The 20,670-nt window shown below is 57.8% G+C and overlaps 1 protein-coding gene and 1 long non-coding RNA gene across 16 annotated transcripts in view; one reads left to right on the top strand and one right to left on the bottom strand.

The window, feature by feature from the left end:
• The window catches only part of POU2F2 (POU class 2 homeobox 2), a 34,675-nt gene extending 34,142 nt beyond the window's left edge, over window positions 1-533 (bottom strand). For all 14 annotated transcript variants that reach the window (XM_078062735.1, XM_078062730.1, XM_078062731.1 and 11 more), the window contains exon 1: window positions 458-533. In XM_078062735.1, coding sequence (XP_077918861.1) covers window positions 458-524 — 67 coding nt within the window. In that variant the 5' untranslated portion in view covers window positions 525-533. The remainder of the gene's footprint in view (window positions 1-457) is intronic.
• Window positions 534-610: 77 nt separating this feature from the next.
• LOC144380197 (uncharacterized) lies at window positions 611-20,046 on the top strand. 2 transcript variants are annotated; one of them, XR_013444099.1, is made up of 4 exons: window positions 611-660; window positions 942-1,097; window positions 2,172-2,212; window positions 19,651-20,046. It is a non-coding gene; the product is annotated as an uncharacterized LOC144380197 (long non-coding RNA). The 2 variants fall into 2 exon arrangements; XR_013444098.1 differs by lacking the exon at window positions 19,651-20,046 and having other exon boundaries at window positions 2,172-2,267.
• The last annotated feature ends 624 nt before the right edge of the window (window positions 20,047-20,670 follow it).

The raw sequence follows: 20,670 nt of genomic DNA, 5'->3' as shown, positions 1-20,670 counted from the left end.
GGCAGTGAGCCAAGAGATCATTGCCAAGGCGAGCCCACAATGCCACACACCCATGACAGGCACACTCGGAGGACTCAGAACTACCACTCACAAACACATGTGCACGGAAACTCACACACACTGAAAAGTCCTGCAATTCAGTGTTCCCACCCCTTTGCAGCCCCCACCCAAGAAGCCCACCCACTGATCCTCCATATAAGAGCTTGCTACCAACACCGGGGCTCCGTCCTCCCCCACCCCCCCCCAGAGCCCAGAACACTGCAGCACAGATGAGGGGGGAGATGAGAAGCCCCCAGGTGTCTGGAGTGGAAGGGAAGGGGAAAGAGGAGCTGAGGGTGGGGACCGGATCCAGGGAGGGAAAGGGGGAGCTGCTGAGGTACAGAGTGAAAGCAAGTAAGAGGAGACAGCTAAGGAGGAAGGGCAGGCAGGCAGAGGGCGCTGGCCCCAGGCCCCTTACCTGGAGCCCCCATGCTGGAGTGAACCATGCTGCCCGCCCCGCAGGGCTGGGGGAACAACTGTGTCATCTCCCCGCCCTCTCTGGGGGCCAAGCCCTCTCAGCCGGAAGTCACCCAGGGAGGAAACCACAGGGTCCGCCCCCTTCAGAAGGGAAAATACTCTGGCCCAAAGGCCCACCTCAGGAGGCGGCGGACCCCAAACCATGTGTGTGTTGGGGAAGTGGGGGTAGTGGGGCACAGGATAAGCAGAGTCTCTGGGAGGTGCTGCAACAGCAGCCCCAGCCCTCCAGCTGCCTCCACCAAGGCAAACACATCTGGAACAGGGCATGTGGGTCTGGGAGAGAGGATGGGCCCATGACAACAACAACAACACTAAACCTTGGCTAGAAGTTTTTTTTTGGGGGGGGGTTTCCCAATGCCAGGCTTGACAGGTGCACTTGACAGGCACCATCTCTTGAGGTGATCACTATTTGCCCCGTTTTACAGACGAAAAGACTGAGGCCCAGAGAGCTGAGGTGGCCTTTCCGAGGGCCCAGAGCCAAGAAGTGATGAAGCCAAGAAGCAGAGCGGGAGGAGACGTTTGTGGTGGGCGTCCTGCAAGGCTGTGGGAGCGGAGGTACCCAGCCACGCACCTGTGCCCAGGTGAGGCGCCCGTCCGCTGAGAGGAAGCGGTGCCCGTGGGAAGTGGCAGTGCGGGCGACGGGGCGGGGCCTTAGCCCAGAGTGGCAAGACGTCTGCCAGGGGGCAAATGCGGGCGCCCGAGGCGGTTCGGGTGAGGGGAGCCCCGGGTCCCCTGACTGCCCGCAGGCCTTTCTCAGAATTGCGCTCCCGGCCCAGCATTTCCCACAGTGCCCGCCAGAGGGCGCCAGCGCCCAGCCAATAGGCCGGAGGGCGGGGCCGGCTGCGGAGGAGAAAGCCCCTCCCTCCGCTCCCCTCCCCGCCCCCCCCGCCCCCGCGCGCACACCTGCGAGGGTCACACAAAGGCGCAGGACTCCCCGCGCACCGCGGCGCAGACAAAGGCGCGGCCGAGTCCGCTGCCCTCTTCCTCCTGCCCGCGCCCGGTCCGAGGCTGTCAGGCCACCGGGCGCCTCTAAACAGCCCGCCGGCCCGCGCTAGGCCCCGCAGGACTCGCCGCGCCCACGCTGAGGGACGCCCCCAAACCACACGCGCGCACACGGACGCCTGGACTCACCCAGACACATACACTCAAGTATTTACACACATGGGCCCCAGCACTTCACACACACGTGTGCACACGCAGACACACAGGAACCCTCCTCTGTGCGCCCAGGGTCCAACACCAACCCTCTCTACCCACCATCCGTGACTCCTGTGTACAGAAACCCCTCCGCTCCCTCACGTGGGCACAAGGGCACATCTACACCTGTGTGCCCAGGCGCGCCTCCGGCCATGTGTGCCCACGCTCACACCCATGCACACTCGGGCAGGACAGAACACACAGGCAGACCTTCATGAGTGCCCTTCCTGCACACAGGCTCTGTGCACCCAGACACGCCCAGGCAGGCAGGCCCACTCATTGGGGATGACCGGCACATTTTACATCTGTACACAGAGGGGACAGTTCCCAGCCATCTACACTCCACAACATCCCATTTCGTAACAGCTGTTTCACTGAGGAGATCCAGAGACCACACAGCATCAACCAGCTTCAACTCAGACCTCCCGCCTCCTAGTCCACCCCTATCTCTCTTTCAGATGCGGGGTTTCCTTTCCGGACAGCAGTCTGGCTGGTGGCAGTGAGTACTGGAGTCTTGTCCTGACCCTGTAGGTTCTGTTTTGATTTAGGATTTATGTCTTGAGGGGCTTGGAACTTAGGGTCACAGGACATTATGGGGGGCCAGAACCCTACCAAGCCACCCCCGTGGTCCACCACGGACATAGTCAATGTCATCCATGTCAAGTACATGCTTTTGGACACGACTGGGTGTCAGCCCCTTAGGGTGAGCACGAAGAGAAGTACCACCCATTTCTGGCACTGCTCTCCCAGGTCTGTAGCTGAGTGGGGAAACGAGGGAAGGCCTCAAGCGCTCCCCCAAGGGATAAAATCGCCCTACACCTCATGCCTCCCAGGCTGACTGAGTCCCTGAGCTGGAGTCAGGAAGTGAAAGAAGAATGGGTCTGAGATGTCTGCCTGCTGGGAGAGGACAGAGGGATAGAGTTTGGGGCCACTGGGTGGGGAAGCCCTGGCAGCCAGGAATGGGAGGCCCAGGCAGGGCGGGTAGTGGCCTCTCAGCCAGAGAAGAGGCCTCAAGCCATGTTGAGCAAGGCAGGTAGAACATGGGAGCTGGGGAGCAGTGGGGGCCTCTCGGGGTGCGGGGAGCCTGGGAGAGAGGCGGTGCAGGGGAGGCCAGGCTGGGCTCAGGGCTGAGCGGTAATTAAAGGAGACGTAGGGGGCTCCCCAGGGCCAGCGGGGCTGGTAACTGACACGCGGGCCCCATTGCTCTGCTCATATTTCTCACCGGATCGATACGTTTGACTCCCGACAAGACAATAATCGCTTGTACGCGGCTGGCGAGTCGATCAAATACATTATTAGAGCGAGGTCCCCCGGGGGCCCGGCGGGGAGTGGGGGGGGGAGCAGCCAGCCCACCGGGGACAGCAGAGCGGGATTCTTCACCCCTCAGGGCCCCCAGCCATGGCCTCTTCCTCTCTGTTGCCTCTGGGGACCCTCTCTGTGGCTTGGTTCCCCAGCTTCTTTCAGGATTCCTGCTGTCTCTGGTGACCTCTCCACTCAGCCCCCCAATACGTCCCTGCTCTGCATGGGGACCCAAGGGGTCTTTCTCCACAAGTGCTGCCTCATCTGTAGGGCTGCGTGTGTGGGAGCTCAGGAGGCCCCTCAGACCCCCAGCTTGGCAGGAGATAGGGAGACAGGGATGCAGGCCACACTGAGTCAAGAGCTGGGCCAGGAGAGGAACTGGTGATTCATTGATACCAACCTTCCTCTGCATCTCAATCTGTTGGCCTTCAGCAGAGAACAGGCTGAGCAGCCTTTGGGAGGCGGGGGAGGGGGAGGCAGGGAAAACTGGCTTAGGGACCCAAACACATAGGAAAACAGGATGAGGAATGGCAGACAGACACAGAGACAGAGAGGTGTCTGGCTAGTCCTACTGCAAGGCCATCGTCCAGTGGGCGTCAGATACTCGTGAACCAAACCGAGCCTTGTCCTGCCCTGGGCACTGTGTGCCCACCTCTTCCCCCACCTTCCTGATGTCTGGGCTTGAGCCTTCATTTTCTGTTTACACACCTGCTTCACCCTCCGCCCTGACCTCAAAACTGCTTCTCCAGTGGCCATAAGTCAAGGTCAAGCTACAACCACCCCATGATCTGCTTCGGAGCACCCAGCATCCAGGGACTTAAAAATATTTCTTCTTCACCATCATCATCACCACCACCACCACCACCAGCAGCTCTGTCTACTTTGTGCTCGTTGAGCCAATACATTATTTCTAATTTTCATGACAATTTGAGAAAGTAAGGTCTATGATCATCTCCATTTTACTGATGAATTAGAGCTCAGAGAGGTGAAGTCACTTGCCCCACGTCACACAGCATGTGAATGATGGAGTCAGGATTCAAACCCAGACCTGTCCTCCCCACAGCTTGCTCTCTCTCTCTACTGCATCATGGGCCTCCTTCGAGCTTTGAAATGCTCCCCGTCCTCCAGTGGACAGCAGGAAGCCCGCTCAAGAGCACCAAATCCCATCACGGCCCACAGCCCCACTCCCGCAGCCCTTAGTCTTGATATTCAACAATGCAGTGGACTCCCTCTGACTCATCAGCTCCTGGCTGAAGGTAGGCCATCCCTTCCATGTCCTTCGATTCAAACTCTCCTCCGTGTCCCTTGGTGCCAAACCCTGGGCTGGGGCTGAGGACCTAGAGATGAGCTGGGCTGAAACCTGCCCGATAATCTGATGGAAGACAGAGGGTGGTGTGGTACAGAAGGCTTGTGAGCAGGTGGCATTTATACAGCAGTTGGGCCTTCGTGAGGCAAAAATGTGGGGAAGCGCACTGCCGACAACGGGAACAGAAAAGGTGGAAAGAGGCGTGGATGGCTTGGTAAAGGGCAGACAAGGCGGATAGAGGAGACAAGGTAGAGACGCAGGGCCAGACCCCAGGGCCTTGCAGGCCAGGCAAGCATTTTGGATTTTACTGCAAGCACAGCAGGATGCCACCGAGAGGGTCTTAAGCAGGGAAGTGACGTGGTTCTGTGAATGTTTTGTGGATAGTTTGGGCCACTGTGGGAGGCCAGAATGAAGGGCTGGAGTGTGAGGGAGGTCAGCCATGAGGAAATGGGTGGTGTCCAAGTGAGATGGAGGGGATGATGGCTGGGACCAGGGTGGTGGGGGTGGGGGAGAAGGAACACGTGTTCCTAGAAGCAATTTTGAGAGTAGACCCAACAGGATTGGTGATTTGCTGAAGGTGGGGTGGGAGTGGGGGGGAGGAGTCAAGGATGAAGCCCAGGAACGCAGAAGTACCTTTCCCCACCTTCGAAAGGTTGAAGAGAAGGGAGACCTCAAGCTGGGATGAGCAAGATCTGGGCAGGGTGCCATACATGCCTTGAGGCTGGATTTGATGTTGTAGGTGGAAGACTTTTGATCAGGGACAGTGTGTGTGGAGATCCGTGGCATGAGGACAGGCTGGTGGGTGGAATCTGGAGACAGGATGAGCAGAGAGAAGACTGGGACAATGGCCGAGATGACAGGGAGGTTGGAGCCATGAGAGTCCACGTTCACGCGAGATTCTACAGGACTCTTGTGGGCCTGTAGGTGGACGACTGGGCACGTGGCTGGGTAAATACTGAGACCATCACCGGTAGACAGTGGGAAGGAAAGCAGATGCCCAGGTCAGTGCTGGGGGCAAGATCAGGAAGAGGCGTGTCAGAAGCAGCGAGGTCTATGAACCAGGAAGCCGGCAGATGCTTAATAAATTCACATGGACACAGCATTCCTTGCTGTATCACCCTCAACCCTGTGACGCCAATTTCCCAAAACCTGCCAGAATTCCCAAGAGTTCACCTCAAGTAAGAAGAAATCAAGAAGCACTGTGATATGACTTCAAGAAGACAAAAGTCACGAGACCAAGCAGATCCCCATTCTGAACTGGCCATTTGGTGACCTAGGGCAGCCCCTTGCATGCTCTGGGCCTCAGTTTCCCCATCTCTAGGTGGGAGGTGGGCTGGAGGACCCCGAAAAGGCTTCTTCCAGCTCTAACAATCTCTGCTTGAACGAAACAAGAATGAGCAAGATAATCTGATGGATCAACTAGCTATAGGACAAATACAGGGAGACAAAGGGAATGTATTGCAGGCTTATTCTAAGGAGGACCTGGTTGAGGATATGCAGGGCTCCATTGACTTCTCACCTTTTATTAGGGTCTTTTGTTATCCCCATTTTAAAGAAATGAGGGAAAGTGAGGGCCATGGTCACAGGCTGGGGCACACCCACAAGCTCTTTGACCCCAAAGCCTGTGCCTAAACTGCTGTGCTGAGCTCACTGCTCCTCCTCCTGACTTGTACATGTCTCTCTGAGATTGTAGGTCCTCTGAGAATAGGACCCTTGGCATCTATCAACACGTACCCACCAGGGCCTCCAAGGAGGCTAAAGAAGCAGGTGCCTGGCCCAGGGCCTTCCCCTGACAAGGCACCGCCCTTGGCCCAGGAGCCTCCACCCCACCCACCCCCATGCTGTCCACACCAGTCCAGCCCAGACTTCCCATCCTCCAGCATGACTCAAGGCCACCGCGATCCCACAGGCGGGGTGGGAGCTGTCCAAAGGCTGAAGCACAAGGGCCACCGTCCTTGGTCCACGGGCTCTCCAGTAACTCTGCTCTGCCTCTGGGACAAGCCCAGTCCCTGCACCATCACGGCCTCCTGGGCCCTGCAGGCCTTCACCTCTCTCCCACGGAGAGCACCTCACACCAGCCACACTGGAGGAAGCTGAGTCTGTCCCCACCGCGGGACCTTTGACCTTGCTGAGCCCTCCCCTAGAATACTGCTCCCATCTCTTCCCATTCCTCTTGTCCTTGAGAACTCAAGTCAAAGGCTGCCTCCTCCGAGAGGCCCTCCCTTAGTCTCTCTCCACAACACCACCTGGTTTCACTTTCTTCGTAGTGCTCTCTGGAACTCAACTATTTTCCACTTGTTTTACTATCTGGTTCCCCCTCTGAAATGGAAGCTCTCTGAAAGCAGGTGTCTTTGTCTTGTTCATTGTAGTATTCCCAGCCCCTAAAATAGGACCTGGCACACAGAAGGTGCTCCAGCCCTCCCTGCTGAATGAATAAATCCCTCTGGGCTCCCAGAGCCCACAGAATGAAGTCCAAGGCTGGCTCTCCAAGCCCAAGTGGGTGAGGGCCTCTGCCAACCTGGGCAGCCATTTTGCCCTCAAAGCTCGCCTTCTTCCTCTGGTCAACACCTTGGATTCCCCTACGTGCCCGGCCTTCCTGCCTCCTTTGTCAGCCTCGGCTCAAATCTCCCCTCTCTGGAAGCCTTCTCTGACTCCACCAGAGGCCTGATTAATAGCAAATGACCTCATCTTCCCACGGTCCAGGCAGCATTCTGGGCTTTAGCACCAACGGCACTGCATTGTAATTACTTCCCAATGAGGCTGCCCCACAGGGCAAGGCTTGATGGCAGGGTGGGGTCCGATCCGTTACTGTGGAGTCAGAGCCCAGCACTGGGCTGCAGGCAGGCAGGGCTCCAGGGATGTTCATTGCATTAGGGCACCCTGCAGACTGTAATTATCTGTACAGCATAGATAAGCCCTGGTTTAGGAGTCAGCCATATGAGGATTTGCAAACTGGTTCCTCCATTCACTTGCTGTGTGACCCTGGGCAAGTGAATTCACCTCTCTGAGCCTCAGGCTCCACCTCTGTGAAATGGGGGCAGTACCATGGGCTGACAGGAACGTCATTAATCTTAAATGTAATACTTGCCATCATTCACGAAGAGCTCAGCAAGTCCACAAAGTGTTCATCACATCAAGGTTCGAAAGAGAGGAAAATCAGCAATAACCTGGATGCCACCAATAGGACAGTGGCTGAGTAAATTAAAGTATATTCATCCTCAGTATGTGGTTGTGAAAGACAATGACATAGACCTTCAGATGTGGGCCTGGAAAGTTCTCCAACCCACTGCTGAGTGAAAAACCCCATTGCAGAAGGATTTATACAATTTAATATCATTTATGTAAAACGTCTACAAACACTGCCACACATTTTCTGTGGGTGCACAGGTAGCAACAAAAGTAGAGAGAAAGGTCTGAAAGTAACTGACTAATGACAGTTACCTTTGGTGAGAGGACCGGACCGGGGGGAAGCAGAGTGAGGGGACCAGACTGGGGAAGCAGAGGGTTTTTAACCTTTTCTGTTATGGTTTTGGTTTTTATAATCAGATCGTATTCATTTTTTGAATTAAAATTAGAATACATTAAATGAGACATTGGTGGCTAACTACAAAGGAAAAGCAAAGAAATGGTTATCCCCAAAGTGAGGACAGTCGTTACTTCCAGCAGGGGTGGGGGGTATTGTTGGAGAAGGGCCACGTAGGGGTGGGGGCTGCTGGAAGCTGGCGGGCCTTCTTGATCCCAACCCAAGTGGTGACGGCAAAGACGTTCACTTAATAAAGATTGATTAAGCTGTACGTTTATGACGCATCCGCATGACTGTGCTTCCTGAGGGCAGGGGCCAGCTCATACACACCGTACTATCATCTGCTCCCCACCCACCCCTAATTCACTGCACAGAAGCAGACCTTCACACAAGTCCTTGTTCAGTAGGGTGCGCCCCATAGCTGCGAGTGCTCCCAAGGACCAAGCCGCTGTCCAGGGTACTAACGGCCCAAGCCTGGGATCTGACCAAATAAATATGCCAGCTTCGAGACTCCTTATCCTAACTGGCCACCGCTCAACCCTGCCATGTGACCCGACCCCAGCCTGCCTCTACCACATCACCTTCCATCGTGCCTCTGCCGTGCCTCAGGACCTTTGCTCGCGCTCTCTCCCTGCCTGGTGCCACCTTTCCCCAGATGTTCTGTGATGCATTCCCTCATTCCCGGATTCCACTTACATGTCTTCGACACAGAAAGGTCTTGGTCATCCCGCCTCACGTTAGCCTTTCCTCTCTTCCCTTCTATCCTCTCCCAGCACTTCTCGCTGCCTAATACTCAAGTTTTCACGGGTTATGTGCTTGTTTATAATCTGCCTCCCACCCCCGAATGGCCATGCCAGGAGGACAGGGAGCCTGTCTGTCCTGCTCGGTTTTATGTTGCCTTTTAAAAGGGCCTCCGCTGCCCAAAATTGCATTAATCATAAGCTTCGGTTCACCACATACTCCCACTGTTGGCTGGGCAAACCCCCTGCCATTATTTATTTGCTTATTTCACTTATTTTAAATAATGTGTTCCCGTGAACCCGCCATTCAACATTCAGAGTGGAACCATGCAAATAATCACTCTGACTCTTGCTTGACTTATTCACGCTATGTCCCCAGTGCCTGCCACATAGGAGGAACTCAGTAGCTACTTACTGAAGAATAAGCTAAGGGACAGTGACCTCCACACATGCAAAATGTAGCTAATGGGAGTGCCTGCCTGGCCTCCTAAGGAGACGGATGGGGGTGGAGAAGAAATCAAAGGCCAGGCCCTCCACTAAGCTCCCCTGTCCTCCCTGGTGCCCCCAGCCCCTGCTCAGCCTGGCCCAAAGCCTCTTCTGTGCAATTCAACTCTACACCTTTACGGAGGGCCCACTGTGCCAGGAGCTGAGGACACCAAGCACATCAGCCCGGGACCCTGCCAGTGAGGAGTTCTCAAACCACTGTGCAGGGGGGCCCCCAGCGGTCTGCTGCTATCCTAAGCAGTAAGACGAGCCAGCCAGCGCCTGCTTCATGCAGGCATGTGCTCTGTGCTCTCCTTGCATCATTTCTTGGCATCTTCCCAATGAGCCAATAAAGCAGGTGCTGTTCCTTTCCCCTCTTTCTAGAGGAGCAGCCTGAGGTGGGCCAGAGTGGGCAGGGACTCGCCCAGACCAGGAAGGGGCAGGGCGGATTCCAGAGCCCGGCTCTCCCTACGCCCAGGCATGCTCCCTGCATTTCTGCAAAAGCAACTAGCACGGTGGAAAGGGTGTCCACTTTGGAGTCACATAATAGGTGGTAAGGTAAGGTCCCAGTGGCGGGGTTCAGGGAGGAACCGGCAGGGGTGTCCCGTGGGCCAGCTATCCCTTTCACGAAGGGCCTCATTGAACAAGACTCCCATTTTTGACTTTACAGTTGGGTGACACTGCGAGACCACACGACCTGGGGGACACTAAAATTTTGTTTTACTAAATCAAATAATTTAATACATGACCTGGCAAATATTAGTTATTTGGTATGTTGTTGTCATTGAGAGCACAAGTCTGTAAGTCCATTTTGGTGTTCCTTTATTCTCAGCATACTGGGAAACTCAAAAAGTAGAAGCGGGTCCTGGGGTTCTCTCAGCCTCTATGAAGCTTGCTGAGTCCTTGCTGTGTGACTTCAAGCAAGCCACCCAGCCTCTCTGAGCCTCTCCGGGAACTGTGTGGCCTCTGCGCAGCATCCACAGAGGGCCTTGCCTGCAGGAGGTGCCCCACAAACATTTGTTCGGAGGTGTTTAACTTGATGGAATCGGGTTGGCCCACATTGTATGAGACAGTCCCTGCCACAGTGGAAGCAAACTGTGAGCTCTGGACACTTGAAGGAAAGTGAAGGATCAAGGGACATGTGTAGGTTTTCAGTGTGACAACCTCTTCTTCCCTTTGGCCTGGGCCTGCGCTTGCTGTCTGAGACATCCATGTGCCTTCCATCCCTGACCCAGCTATGGTCTCCTGCCAATAGGAGCCATTCACTAAGAGCTTCCATGTTGGTTGCCTCCCTGAGTCATAGCGACACTGGGGTGCACACTGAACAGTGTCCCCGGGGGCCCCAGTGCATTCTCCAGGTTCACACAGCAAGACCAGCTGTGAGGACAGCAAACACCTGTGGGCCGACTTGCTCAGAGCTCGCCGCCTCCGGGCAGTATCCCAAGAAAGGCCTCTCGGTCACCTCCATGCAGGACCTCTGTCCGGCAGTGAACTTCTCCTCAGTGGCTGAAAATAGCAGACACTTTGAGGTTTGTGTAGAAAACACTTAATATGCAACCCAGGATTCTGCCTCCCACAGGCTGCCCCTGGCCTCCTAGAGAAAAAACTGCTCTGGTGAGAGGAGAGGCTCGGGGCTGTACAGGGTCAGACCCTCACTCTGCCTGACCAGCTGTGCGACCTTGGATTGGCCGCTCCACTACTTGAAGCCTCGATATGAGCACCCTCCCCAAAGCCCCCTATCCTTTACACCCCCAGGGTGGCGCCATCTCCAGCCTCCTCCCTGCAGGTCTCCATGCTGCCATGCCTGACCCCCGTAAGTCTCCTCTTGCCCTGGCGCCCCAAGAGGGTCTTTCTAAAACTTAAGCAGGCCATGACTCCCTTGCTTAAGACTTTAGGAGCTTCCCTGCCTTGGGGAAATAACCCAAACCCCTTAACCCAGGCCACAAAGTCCTGTGTGATCCGGCTCCTGCCCGCACCTCTCATCTCTTCCCCTACCACTCTCCGCTTTACCTACCCCACACTGAGCCACACTGCCTCCTCTTTGTTCCTCAAACCAAACTCTTTGCAACCCCAGGCCCTTTGCATGTGCTAGTCCCTCTGCCTGGAAGACTCTTTGTCTAGTTAAGTCCTATTCCTCTTTCAAGGTTCCACTTAAATGTCTTGCCCAGTCTCTGTTGGCTCCCTATAATTGTCTCTTCTTTGGAGTAATTTATCACAATTTCTGATTTTGCATTTCATTGATATTTACTCTCAAAGATCCACATCGACTCTGAATCGTCAACTCCACGAAAAGTAAGACTGTGTCGGTTTTGTTCACCGCTTTATCTCCAGTGCCCAACACAGGGCCTGACACAAAGCAAGGGCTCAGCAGAGGTGTGGAGTGTGTCAGTTACATGGATCCTTTATGGGGACAAGCAGCTGAGGCAGGACTTGAGTCTTCTGAGCCTCAGTTTCCAGTTCTATAAAATCAAGATCATAATTCCTCCCTTACAGGGCAGTGGGGAGGATCTAAACAGACAATGAATATTGACGGTGCTTTGGGGAAAAAAAATGTTCTTCAAATATAAAAGCTTGAAAGAGCTGGAACCTAGACTGGCAACATTCAGAGAAGAGCGAGAGAAGGGCATGGCCATTTGTCAAGTAACCTTATCTTCCAGACATTTTACATTTCCTCGTTCACTGACTTCTATGACATGGTGGTTATGGCCCAGAGGAGGAAGCTGAGACTCAGAGAGGGGAAACCACCTGCCCGTGATATCACAGTGAGTCCGTGGAAGAGTCTGGATTTGAACCCAGCACACGGGGAGGCAGTCACATCTCCCGTGCATCTCTAGCAGAACTTGACCTCTTGCAGTGGGCTCTGGACAAACACTTACAGGTTGGATCAGTGAAAAGGACCAACCAGAGTCACCTGGACCTGAATGGCTGTCCCGCCCGGGTTCTGCCACTCACTGGCTGGTGACCTTGGGCTAGCCACTCCCCTTCCCTAAGCCTCAGTACCCCATCTGCAAAGTGGGAATGATGACCTGTGCCTGCCGCCTACAGTGGTGGTCGGCGGGGGGATTCAGCCGGAGCCCGCAGTTCAAGCGCTAAGCACAAGGAATCATGAGCAACTGTAGGCCTGTTATTCTTGCACAGGAGGGAGCAACATGAGGGAAGGCTTGGGGACAGGTTGGGCGAATGATGACAGGGCCGTGGAAAGTGGGCCCATCAGAGAGGACCTCTCAAAGGAGGGGCCCCTGGAGCCAGAGAGCATGGGGGCTCCCAGGTCTGCACGCAGTTATCAAGGGCAGTGGAAAGCCTTGACACATCCTGCAGTCGGAGGAGGGGCCCCTGTCGGGGGTGCGGGGGTCGTCCTCAAGCAGCCAGGGAGGGGGCGAGATGGCCACCAGTAAGGGATCTTCCATCTCCGCCCCTTCTCTCCACCCTCTGCTCCTGGACCCCTCACCTCCTTCCAGGTCTCCGGGCTCCCCCCCAGAATCCCATACATCTCAGTCACCTGCCAACCTGGTCTCCATGCCAGGGTCCAGCCCGGCCCCAGCTCGGGCCAGTCCTCCCCCCACACAGAGGGACTGTTCTCTCTTCTGTTGGGAAGGCCTTTTACTAATTAGAAAATTATCATCTGAAGACCGTATAAAACATTTCCCAACGGTGAAAAGTAAGGGCTGTTTTAGGCACAAGCCAGCATGGGACACGTGGGTCACAGTGTGTGTAAATGCACCACATTTCTAACACAAACTGCCTCTTCCCACCTGCCAGAGGGTTCCAGACACACAGCTCCTTCCTCCCCTTCACAAGCCAGGGAGCTGCGAGGCCTGAGGGGAGGAGATGGGAATGCTGCACCAACGTAGGGATTTGTTGCCTGCGGGGTCACTGAGTCCCTAGGGGAAGGATGGCGGCTTGGAAAGGAGACGGGTTCATCCTGGAATCCTCCCTCTCCCGGGTGCCCCTCTATCTGTCAACTTCCCATCGGTTCAACCTAGAGATGTCTGAATTCCTCTGCTCCTCCCTGCTTGGTCCCCAGCTCTGCCCCGAGCCCGGCTCCATCTCAGCTCCCCTCTTTCTCTTCCTGCCGCACCCCCCAACCCACCATCGCTCAGGCTCCTCCTCCCTTCCTTGCTTGCTTACCCACTCCACAGATACCTCTTGAACCCCGTGCATGTGGCAGACACTGAGCTAGGAACAAGTGACGTGGTCCTCGGAGCTGACGATGGGAGTGGGACCCGGGGTCCTGAATCCATGCCCTACGCGATTCCCTAAAGCACGACTCTGGTCAGGTCACGCCCCTTCCCCCAGCCAGAGGAAAAGTCTTGGCATCCTGGGCTTTCTCCGGCTTCCCCTTCCCAGCCGCCAGGAGAAGGTGAGAGGGCAGGTCTGCAGCGTTGAGACTTCACTGTAGGCCATCTGGATGCAGTGGTGACCATGCCCGGCAGCGGGACCCTGCCCCGTTGCCTCCCCAGGAGCCTGAGAGATCTCCAGATTCTCAAGGCCCCAGTCATGCCCATCCCCGCAGGAGGAGGAAAACCGAGGTGCAGGGCAGGCAAGCGACAGGAGCAAAGCCCCAGGGCACATCGGTGGGACCCAACCCCCAGTTCTCCCATCTCTGTCTCTGCGGGTGCTCCTTCATTCTAACTCCAGACACTGACGCCCCCAGAAGAGAAGAGAGGTTTGAGATCTTTTCTCTGCACTTCCTGCTGACGTTCCAAGGGCCTGGGCCTCTGTTTATTTTCACTCCGAGGGAGCAGGGAGTGGGGGGATAAACCAAGAAAGACGGGCAATGAGATGAGGGATGTGGGCGCAGGCAGGGTAGGCGAGGGGGCAGGGAAAGGCGGGTAGTAGGGCCGAGAAACAGGGCGCAGGGAAAGAATGACCAGGGACTCTGTGAGTAGAACAGAGAAGGGTGTGTGGGTGCTGGCATCCAGAGAAAGTCGGAGTCACACAGAGACAGAGACAGACGCAAAGAAAGAGAGACAAAGAGGAAGAGAGAACAGAAAAGGGGGGGGCAAGAGCAAGCGGGGGTGGGGCTCCCGGGGCCTCCTGTAAACTGCTTCCCTGACATCCCGCCTGACAGGGCCCAAGTGCTGCGTGGAATGGGGAGGTGCAGGCTCTGGAGGACTGCAGTCGGCCAGCCCGGGGCCCGGGCCTGCCTTCCCCCACCTGTTCTCATCCCCTGCGCTGCTCTCCTGACTTGGGTCCACACCTCCCTCAACCTGTGGCCATCACCTCCCTGCCTGCCCACCCTGACACTGTCCTGTCCGTCCCCGTGCCCCCCCCAGACAACTCATCCACAGCCCACCTTTCTGCTCCCCCGCAGGTTTGGGGTTAGGGCGGGGAGCCCAGCAGCCTAGATGGGGAGGGGGCCGGGTGGATTATTGAGGATGTACTGGACTGCGGCTGACACGGAGGAGGAGGAAGAGGAGGGGGTCTTGGTGATGGACGATGCTGGTTCTGCGGTGGGGGGGCAGCGGGGAGGGGGTGGAGGAGGGCTGGGGGAGGGGTGGTGAGGAAGCGGGTTGAGGGGGGGAGCAGGACCAGGCTCACATTTGGCATTCAGGGCAGCTGACAATAAAAATGCTTTATTGCCAAGAAACTGGATCGATCGGGGCTGGAGGGGGCCGGCAGGGGGGACGCGGAGGGCTCAGCGCAGAGGCCGGCGGCCGGGCCTCCGCAGCGACCAGGGCCCGAGCTGCCCTCCCCCCTGCGCCCCCCTCCCCGCCTCCTGCCCTTTCTCTCTCCTGCAGCCACCGCTTAGTTCTTATTATATTTTTTCTTATATATTTTTCCCCCAGCTTCTCCTGCTCCTGTTATTTTTTTTTCTTTTAATTTTTTTTTAAAACTCGCTGCACTCCCAATGCCGAAGGCCGCGTGGGGGCAGGGTGGGGGCGTCTGCCCAGGCCAGGCCCCTACCCACAGGGCATCCAGAGCTGCTGGCTCTGGGCTGAGCCCCACTTTGCCTCCACATCCCCCAGTTCCATCAGTCTCCCCCCAGAACCTGCCTCCGTGGGTGCCTATCTCCCCTGCCATTCATCCTAAGGGTCTCCCTCCACCCACGAAACACCCCCCTCTCTGGTGGGCTCAGGGCCCTGGCCAGGCCTTCCTCCCCTCCCCCCTACCTGGCCCCCTGCTCACTCCCAGAGCCATTTGGCTGATGGTCAGAACTGTCCGTCAAGGGGGCTCTGAGCCCCTGGGGACCCAGATGGGAGGAGGGAAGGGGAGAGGTCGGGGGTCAGGCCACGTCCCCTCAGCTCAGCTCTTTCCCCTCCCCCTTCCTAACAAAGGGAACAGCGGGCCGAGGCTGGGTGGGGGCGGCCTGGTACTCAGGGAAGCAGGGAAGAGAAGGACTGTGGGGATGGCCACGGGCAGGAGGTGGGGGTGGGGCTCGCCTGCCCCTCCTCTGCCCTCCCCCTCGGGTCAAGGCTAAGGTGATTCCTCAACCTCACGGGGAGGCTGGGCTGGGCTGGGAGGGGAGGAGGATCTGGACAGACAAAGAACTGGAGCCCCGGGGAGTTGGGGGCTGGGGGGACGCACCTGGGACCCAGGCAGCCCCGGCTGAGGGAGGGGCAGCAGGCACCCCTCTGGCCTTGGTCTCACTCACCCTCCGCATGGCCCTGCCTCCCATCTGTACTAATCCCAGAGCCACATGGAACCTTCGAGCTTGGGCAGGGTTAGGTGGGGACAGGGGGGAAACTGAGGCCCAGAGAGGGAAGATCGAGCCAGGGCTGGGATGGAGGATGGAGGCACAGCTCCAGGGTTCTCAGTGTTGTCTGGAGCCTCTCCCTTTTCTCTACTCCTACCTAGGGAGACATCCCTCCCTTCCCTACCCGGCTCTGGGGAGGCGTAGGTTGGGGGCAGGTGGTAGAAAGTTCTACCTAGAGGGGAGAAGAGGGAGAGGCTGAGTTGTATTCTCTCTCATCTGAGAAAGAGGGGGACGGGGAGAAAGAAATTTTAAATGTGGTGTGTCTCCAGCACTGGCCTGGCACAGCTCTGAGATGGAACTTCAAGTCAGAAAGGGCAGGAAACCACCATGGATAGGGCCTTCCTGAGCGCCTGGCTATCAATGGCTGGTGAAGAGGACATTCAGAGAGGTTCTTTCTCCTGTCCACCAACACACAGCAAAGGCGGATTCTCACTCCAGCCCAACACTGCCTCAAACCTCCCGGCTGCCCAGCCCAACGGCGGAGGGCAAAGGGGAGCCAAGGCAGTGAACAGCTTTGAGCCCCCCCGCCTACCCCACCACTCCCCCCAAACCCCGTGCCCACAAGAGATGATGAGCTGCCCAAGGCAGAAGGAAATGCGGGAAATCCTCTGTGCTTACATTCTTCTACCAAGGTGGCTCTGGGGGAGAGGGCCACAGCCAAGGGGAGGTGGGGGAGGATACAGCGGGCCTCTTTTTAGGGGGGTGGGCTGGCTGGAACACGGCCCCACAGCCCACCAAGGAGGCCCCAGATGGGCCAAGGACTATAGGGGTCCCGCTGCCCTCCCCCAAACCTCCCCTCCCTTCTCTCCCTCTTTCTCGGCTGGCTATCGACCGGGGCTGTGACATGGTAGATCAATACGGCAGGGATATAAAGCCGGCTGGCTGCCTGCCTGCCTGCCTCTCTCCCCGCTTGCCTTGCTTCCCTTTCTCAGAGCCGCACCCAGGTCCCCCACCCCCCCATGTCCCCCTTACCCACACCTCTGAGGGGCCAAGCCCCCCACCCCGCCAACCACCCCCCTACAGCAGGAGAGCTTAGGGAGGCTGAGAGCTTGGACAGCCAGGAGAGGGGGTGAGTATGGGAGTGGGCAGGGAAGCAGATGGGGATGGGGATCACACTGGTAAGGTAAGGGGGCTGGGATACATTGAGGGACAGTCCCCCTGGAAGAAAGCAGGCATCCCCTCAGTTGGGAGCAGCCTGGGGAGATGGGGCCCTTTGAGGGTATGGGAGGGATGGACCTCTGGGAGATGGGCAGGGGGTACCTGGGGGTGCTGGGGGGACACTGTCCTGAGCCCATGGAGTGGGGGCAGGCCTGGGGACACGCAGGAGTAAGCTAAGGTGAGTGGATGCCCAGAGCAGCGGGGCAACCCCCAGGCAGCCTGCTTCCCAACCACAGAGCCCCTGGCTGCCCCATCCTTGGGTCTCTGTGGGCAGAAGCTGCCTTGTCCTCGCCCCAGGGCCTGGCCTGCACATGTGTAGTAGGGGCGGTTGGGGGGGTTGCTGTGGGGCTTCGAACAGGAGGTCCCAGGGGCGCGCTGCGGCGTCTGAGTCGCCGTACGTATAGGGTGTGTGGGTGTCCCCTATGTACCTGGGTGGCCCTGTGTCTTTGAGTCCTGAAGCTCTGCTGTGGAACTCCAGGACTGTGCGTGCCCGCGTGTCTCAGCTACTGAGTCATGTCTGTGTGACCACGAGTATGTGGGTGTGTCCCCGGGGACTCGGTGGCTCTGCGTATGTGTGTGTGCTTCCATGAGTGTCCCCCGGCTCTGGGCATCCCCAGAGGTCTGAATGCGTGTATGCAGATCTGTCTGACCCCGGGCGGGGGCGGGGGGCATGCACGTACCCCCAGGAGCACCCCTGTGCCCACGTAATGTAGTGGTTGTGCGTTCTTCCGTTCCAGGAAATCTGTGTGCGAGCCGCCGCCCGAGCGTGTCTGAGCGGGGATGTTTCCGTGAGAGTGGGGGGACCGTGGAGCGAGTCCCCGTGTGCCCGTGTGTGTGTGGATTCTGTGCCTGTGTCTGTGGGTGGTTGTAGGTGTGGTTGCCTCCGCCTGTGATCGGAGCTTCTTTCTTTTTGGAAGTCAGAGATCTGGTGTCTACGTGACGCTCGGGTCCCTGTATGCCGAGGGCCGGGCGTATTTCCACGAGCGGGCTGGAGGCTCTGGGTGTGCCCCGGTGTGTCCTGGTGACTCGGTGCATCTGACCGTGCTGGGGAGGGGTCTCTGAGTGGGGGAGGGTGGCGAGGCAGCAGAGACTGCCACTGCGGAGCTGGCTGGCCTGGTCTATCGCTACAGCTACATCGCCTCCAAACCCAAATGTGAGGGCCTGCTGCCTTCTCGTCCCTGCTAGAGGCCCCAGATCCCTGCCAGGACGGGCCCAGGGCCCCCGCCCCCTCCCCCCTTGGGCTCCGGACCTCTGCTCCTCAGCACCCCCCCGCTTTGGTGGACGCCACCTCAACTCCACCAAGCGACCTCCGTCCCTCCCAACCCCCCCAGCGCCACCAGCTCCCCCCGCCCTCCCCCCACCACAAGTCCAGTCCAACCCAGACAAAAGCAATTACTCCTGAGGTAGGATGTGAGTGTGGGTGTTAGAAACAGAAAAAAGGGGGGGAGGGAGGGGGAGCGAGAGACACACACACAGAGGCAGGGATGGACAGCCAGAGACCCAGAGAGACAGGGACAGGAGAGACAGAGGATGAAAGAGACTGGAAGAGACCCAGACACAGGAGGCGACGGAGGAGAAAAGGAGCAGAGGAAGGGCAAACGGGGCGGTGGAGAGACACACAGACACCGGGACCAGACAGACAGAGAGAGCGTGCGCAAGGCACAGAGATGGAGGCATGCAGATTAAGCAAGGATGGGGGCCGGAGACAGAGAACTGAGGGGTCGGGGGGGGGGGGACTGGAGTGATGCACAGAGGGACACAGAAAGATTGCCACAGAAGACCGAGACAGACAGGGAGAGCGAGACAGAAAGGCAGAGACAGCGGGCGAGAGACCTTGAGAACCGGGCAGCTGGAGGTGGAGGGAAGTTGGGAACACGGGAGACACTGAGGCCACAACGCTAGAGAGGAGCTAAAGGAGGCCTAGTGCAAAGTGGTCTCTCCTCCTACAAGCGTGTGCGCTCCCGCACTCACACTACACACACACACATACACACTCATGGCTCTCTTCCCATGCTCTGCCCCTCCTCACCCCCGCCCCATCAGGGGTGCCCAAGCCCTAGGGGCCCAGGTCCTCCTGTGAACCAAGGCAGGGGACAGGACAGACGGAGGACAGACAGGGAGGGGTGGGAGCAGACTGGGCTCCTGGTGACACGGCGGGGGAGGGGGGCAGTACCTCCCTCCTACAGTCCCTGCCGTCTCTCCTCCACCCACAAGACGCGCACACCAGGGACCTTGGCCAAGTGCAAGTTGCTTACACTCTGTCCCAAGGCAGCCAGTGAGGGGTGGGGCCACAGACACCAGGCATGAAGTGCATCCCCCACTACCCCCTGTTGCATCCCCAGGCTGGTGGCCCTCACCTCTAGCAGCTCATTTTTGCACCCTCATGTGCACACTCTTTCTGTCTCTGAGGCCCTTGCTCTGCTCTCCTGGCTGACTTTTTGCTATTTCCCGGTCTCTTTGTCTGCTCCTCTCAGCTGCTCCCCCTCTCCAGGCATTTCTCTGTTGCAGGGTGCTCCCTGAGTCTCCCCAGTCTCTCTCTCCCTTTCTCAGGTGACCCCTCTGGCCCTCCTGTCCACACATGCCCCCAGAGGGGGGCAGATGGCTGTATGGGGCCCTCAAAAGCTGTCCTGGGGTGGTGAGGCCGGGCGAGAGGGGGGCACCTCCTTTCTTGTTTTTCCCTCATGCACCATTTCTCCTTCTCTCTTCCTCACCCTCCCCCCATCCCTACCAGGTCCACATCTCCGTGTGGTTCCCTCTGGAGACAGAAAGCTAGATGTGGACCTGTACACACCCTACTTGCAAGACTGGAAAGAGATCCAGGCTCAGAACAAGGAGGGAGCGGGGCAGAATGGAGAAGCCAAAACCTGGATGAAACCAAGCAAAGGAGAAAAGAAGGGGACAAGGGTGGAGCCCCAGGATGAGGAAGAGGAGAGGAAGGAAGCCAGAAGCAGAGACAATGTGAGCTGGACAGTGCCGGGGGCTGGGCTGGGAGTGCTCACCATGACTCCAAGAAACGTTGCTAAAGCTACATAGAGTCAGACTCTGGTCTGCCCTCTGCCTACCAGCCCCCGACGTGGAGTTAGGGCCAAGTGCCTGCCCTCGGCCCCTGGGGCTCCAAGCCCACCAGGATGGTGGGCACTTCAGCCTTCACTTGCTCTGGGACGGGGATGCCTGGGACCCAGCAGTCCCCGCCAGAAGCTGCCACCAGATGAGAGCCATTTGCCCCTCCTCCGCATCTGTTCGCCCCACCCCATGGCTGACAGACACTCCCAGTCCTGGGTGGGTGACAGCTCTCCCCACCCACCCAGTGACCGCAAAGGCAGCCAAACGGATTGAATGATCTCTTGACACCTCCCAGCACATCCCACCACTACCGCAAACACCCAGTGAGGAGCGCCACTGCCCTCTGGACCACTCTCACCCCCCACAGCGGGGCCCGCCCACATCCAAGGAGCCGCCCCCATACTGAAGCTCCTTCCGGCCCACCCCACCCCCAAGGCCCATCTGTAACGGCACACACCCAATTCCTGTAGCCTAGGAGCTGGCATGGCCCGCCCCTCTGCAACAGCGGGGTGGCTGACTGGGCCTGGGGCATCCAAGCAAACCCCCGACCCCACCTACTGACTTCTTGGTTCTGGTCTGCAGAACACCTACAATGCCACTCAGGCCTGCATTTCGGATCCTGGAGCCCCCCACTGCCACACCCATACTCTCACCCCAGGGAGGAGGCAACCCCCTTGCAGCTCCATGT

Source organism: Halichoerus grypus, chromosome 15 (assembly GCF_964656455.1).
Source record: "Halichoerus grypus chromosome 15, mHalGry1.hap1.1, whole genome shotgun sequence".
NCBI lineage: Eukaryota > Metazoa > Chordata > Mammalia > Carnivora > Phocidae > Halichoerus > Halichoerus grypus.
Note: the sequence above shows the minus strand (reverse complement) of the source record. Positions and strands in the feature narration are given on the sequence as shown.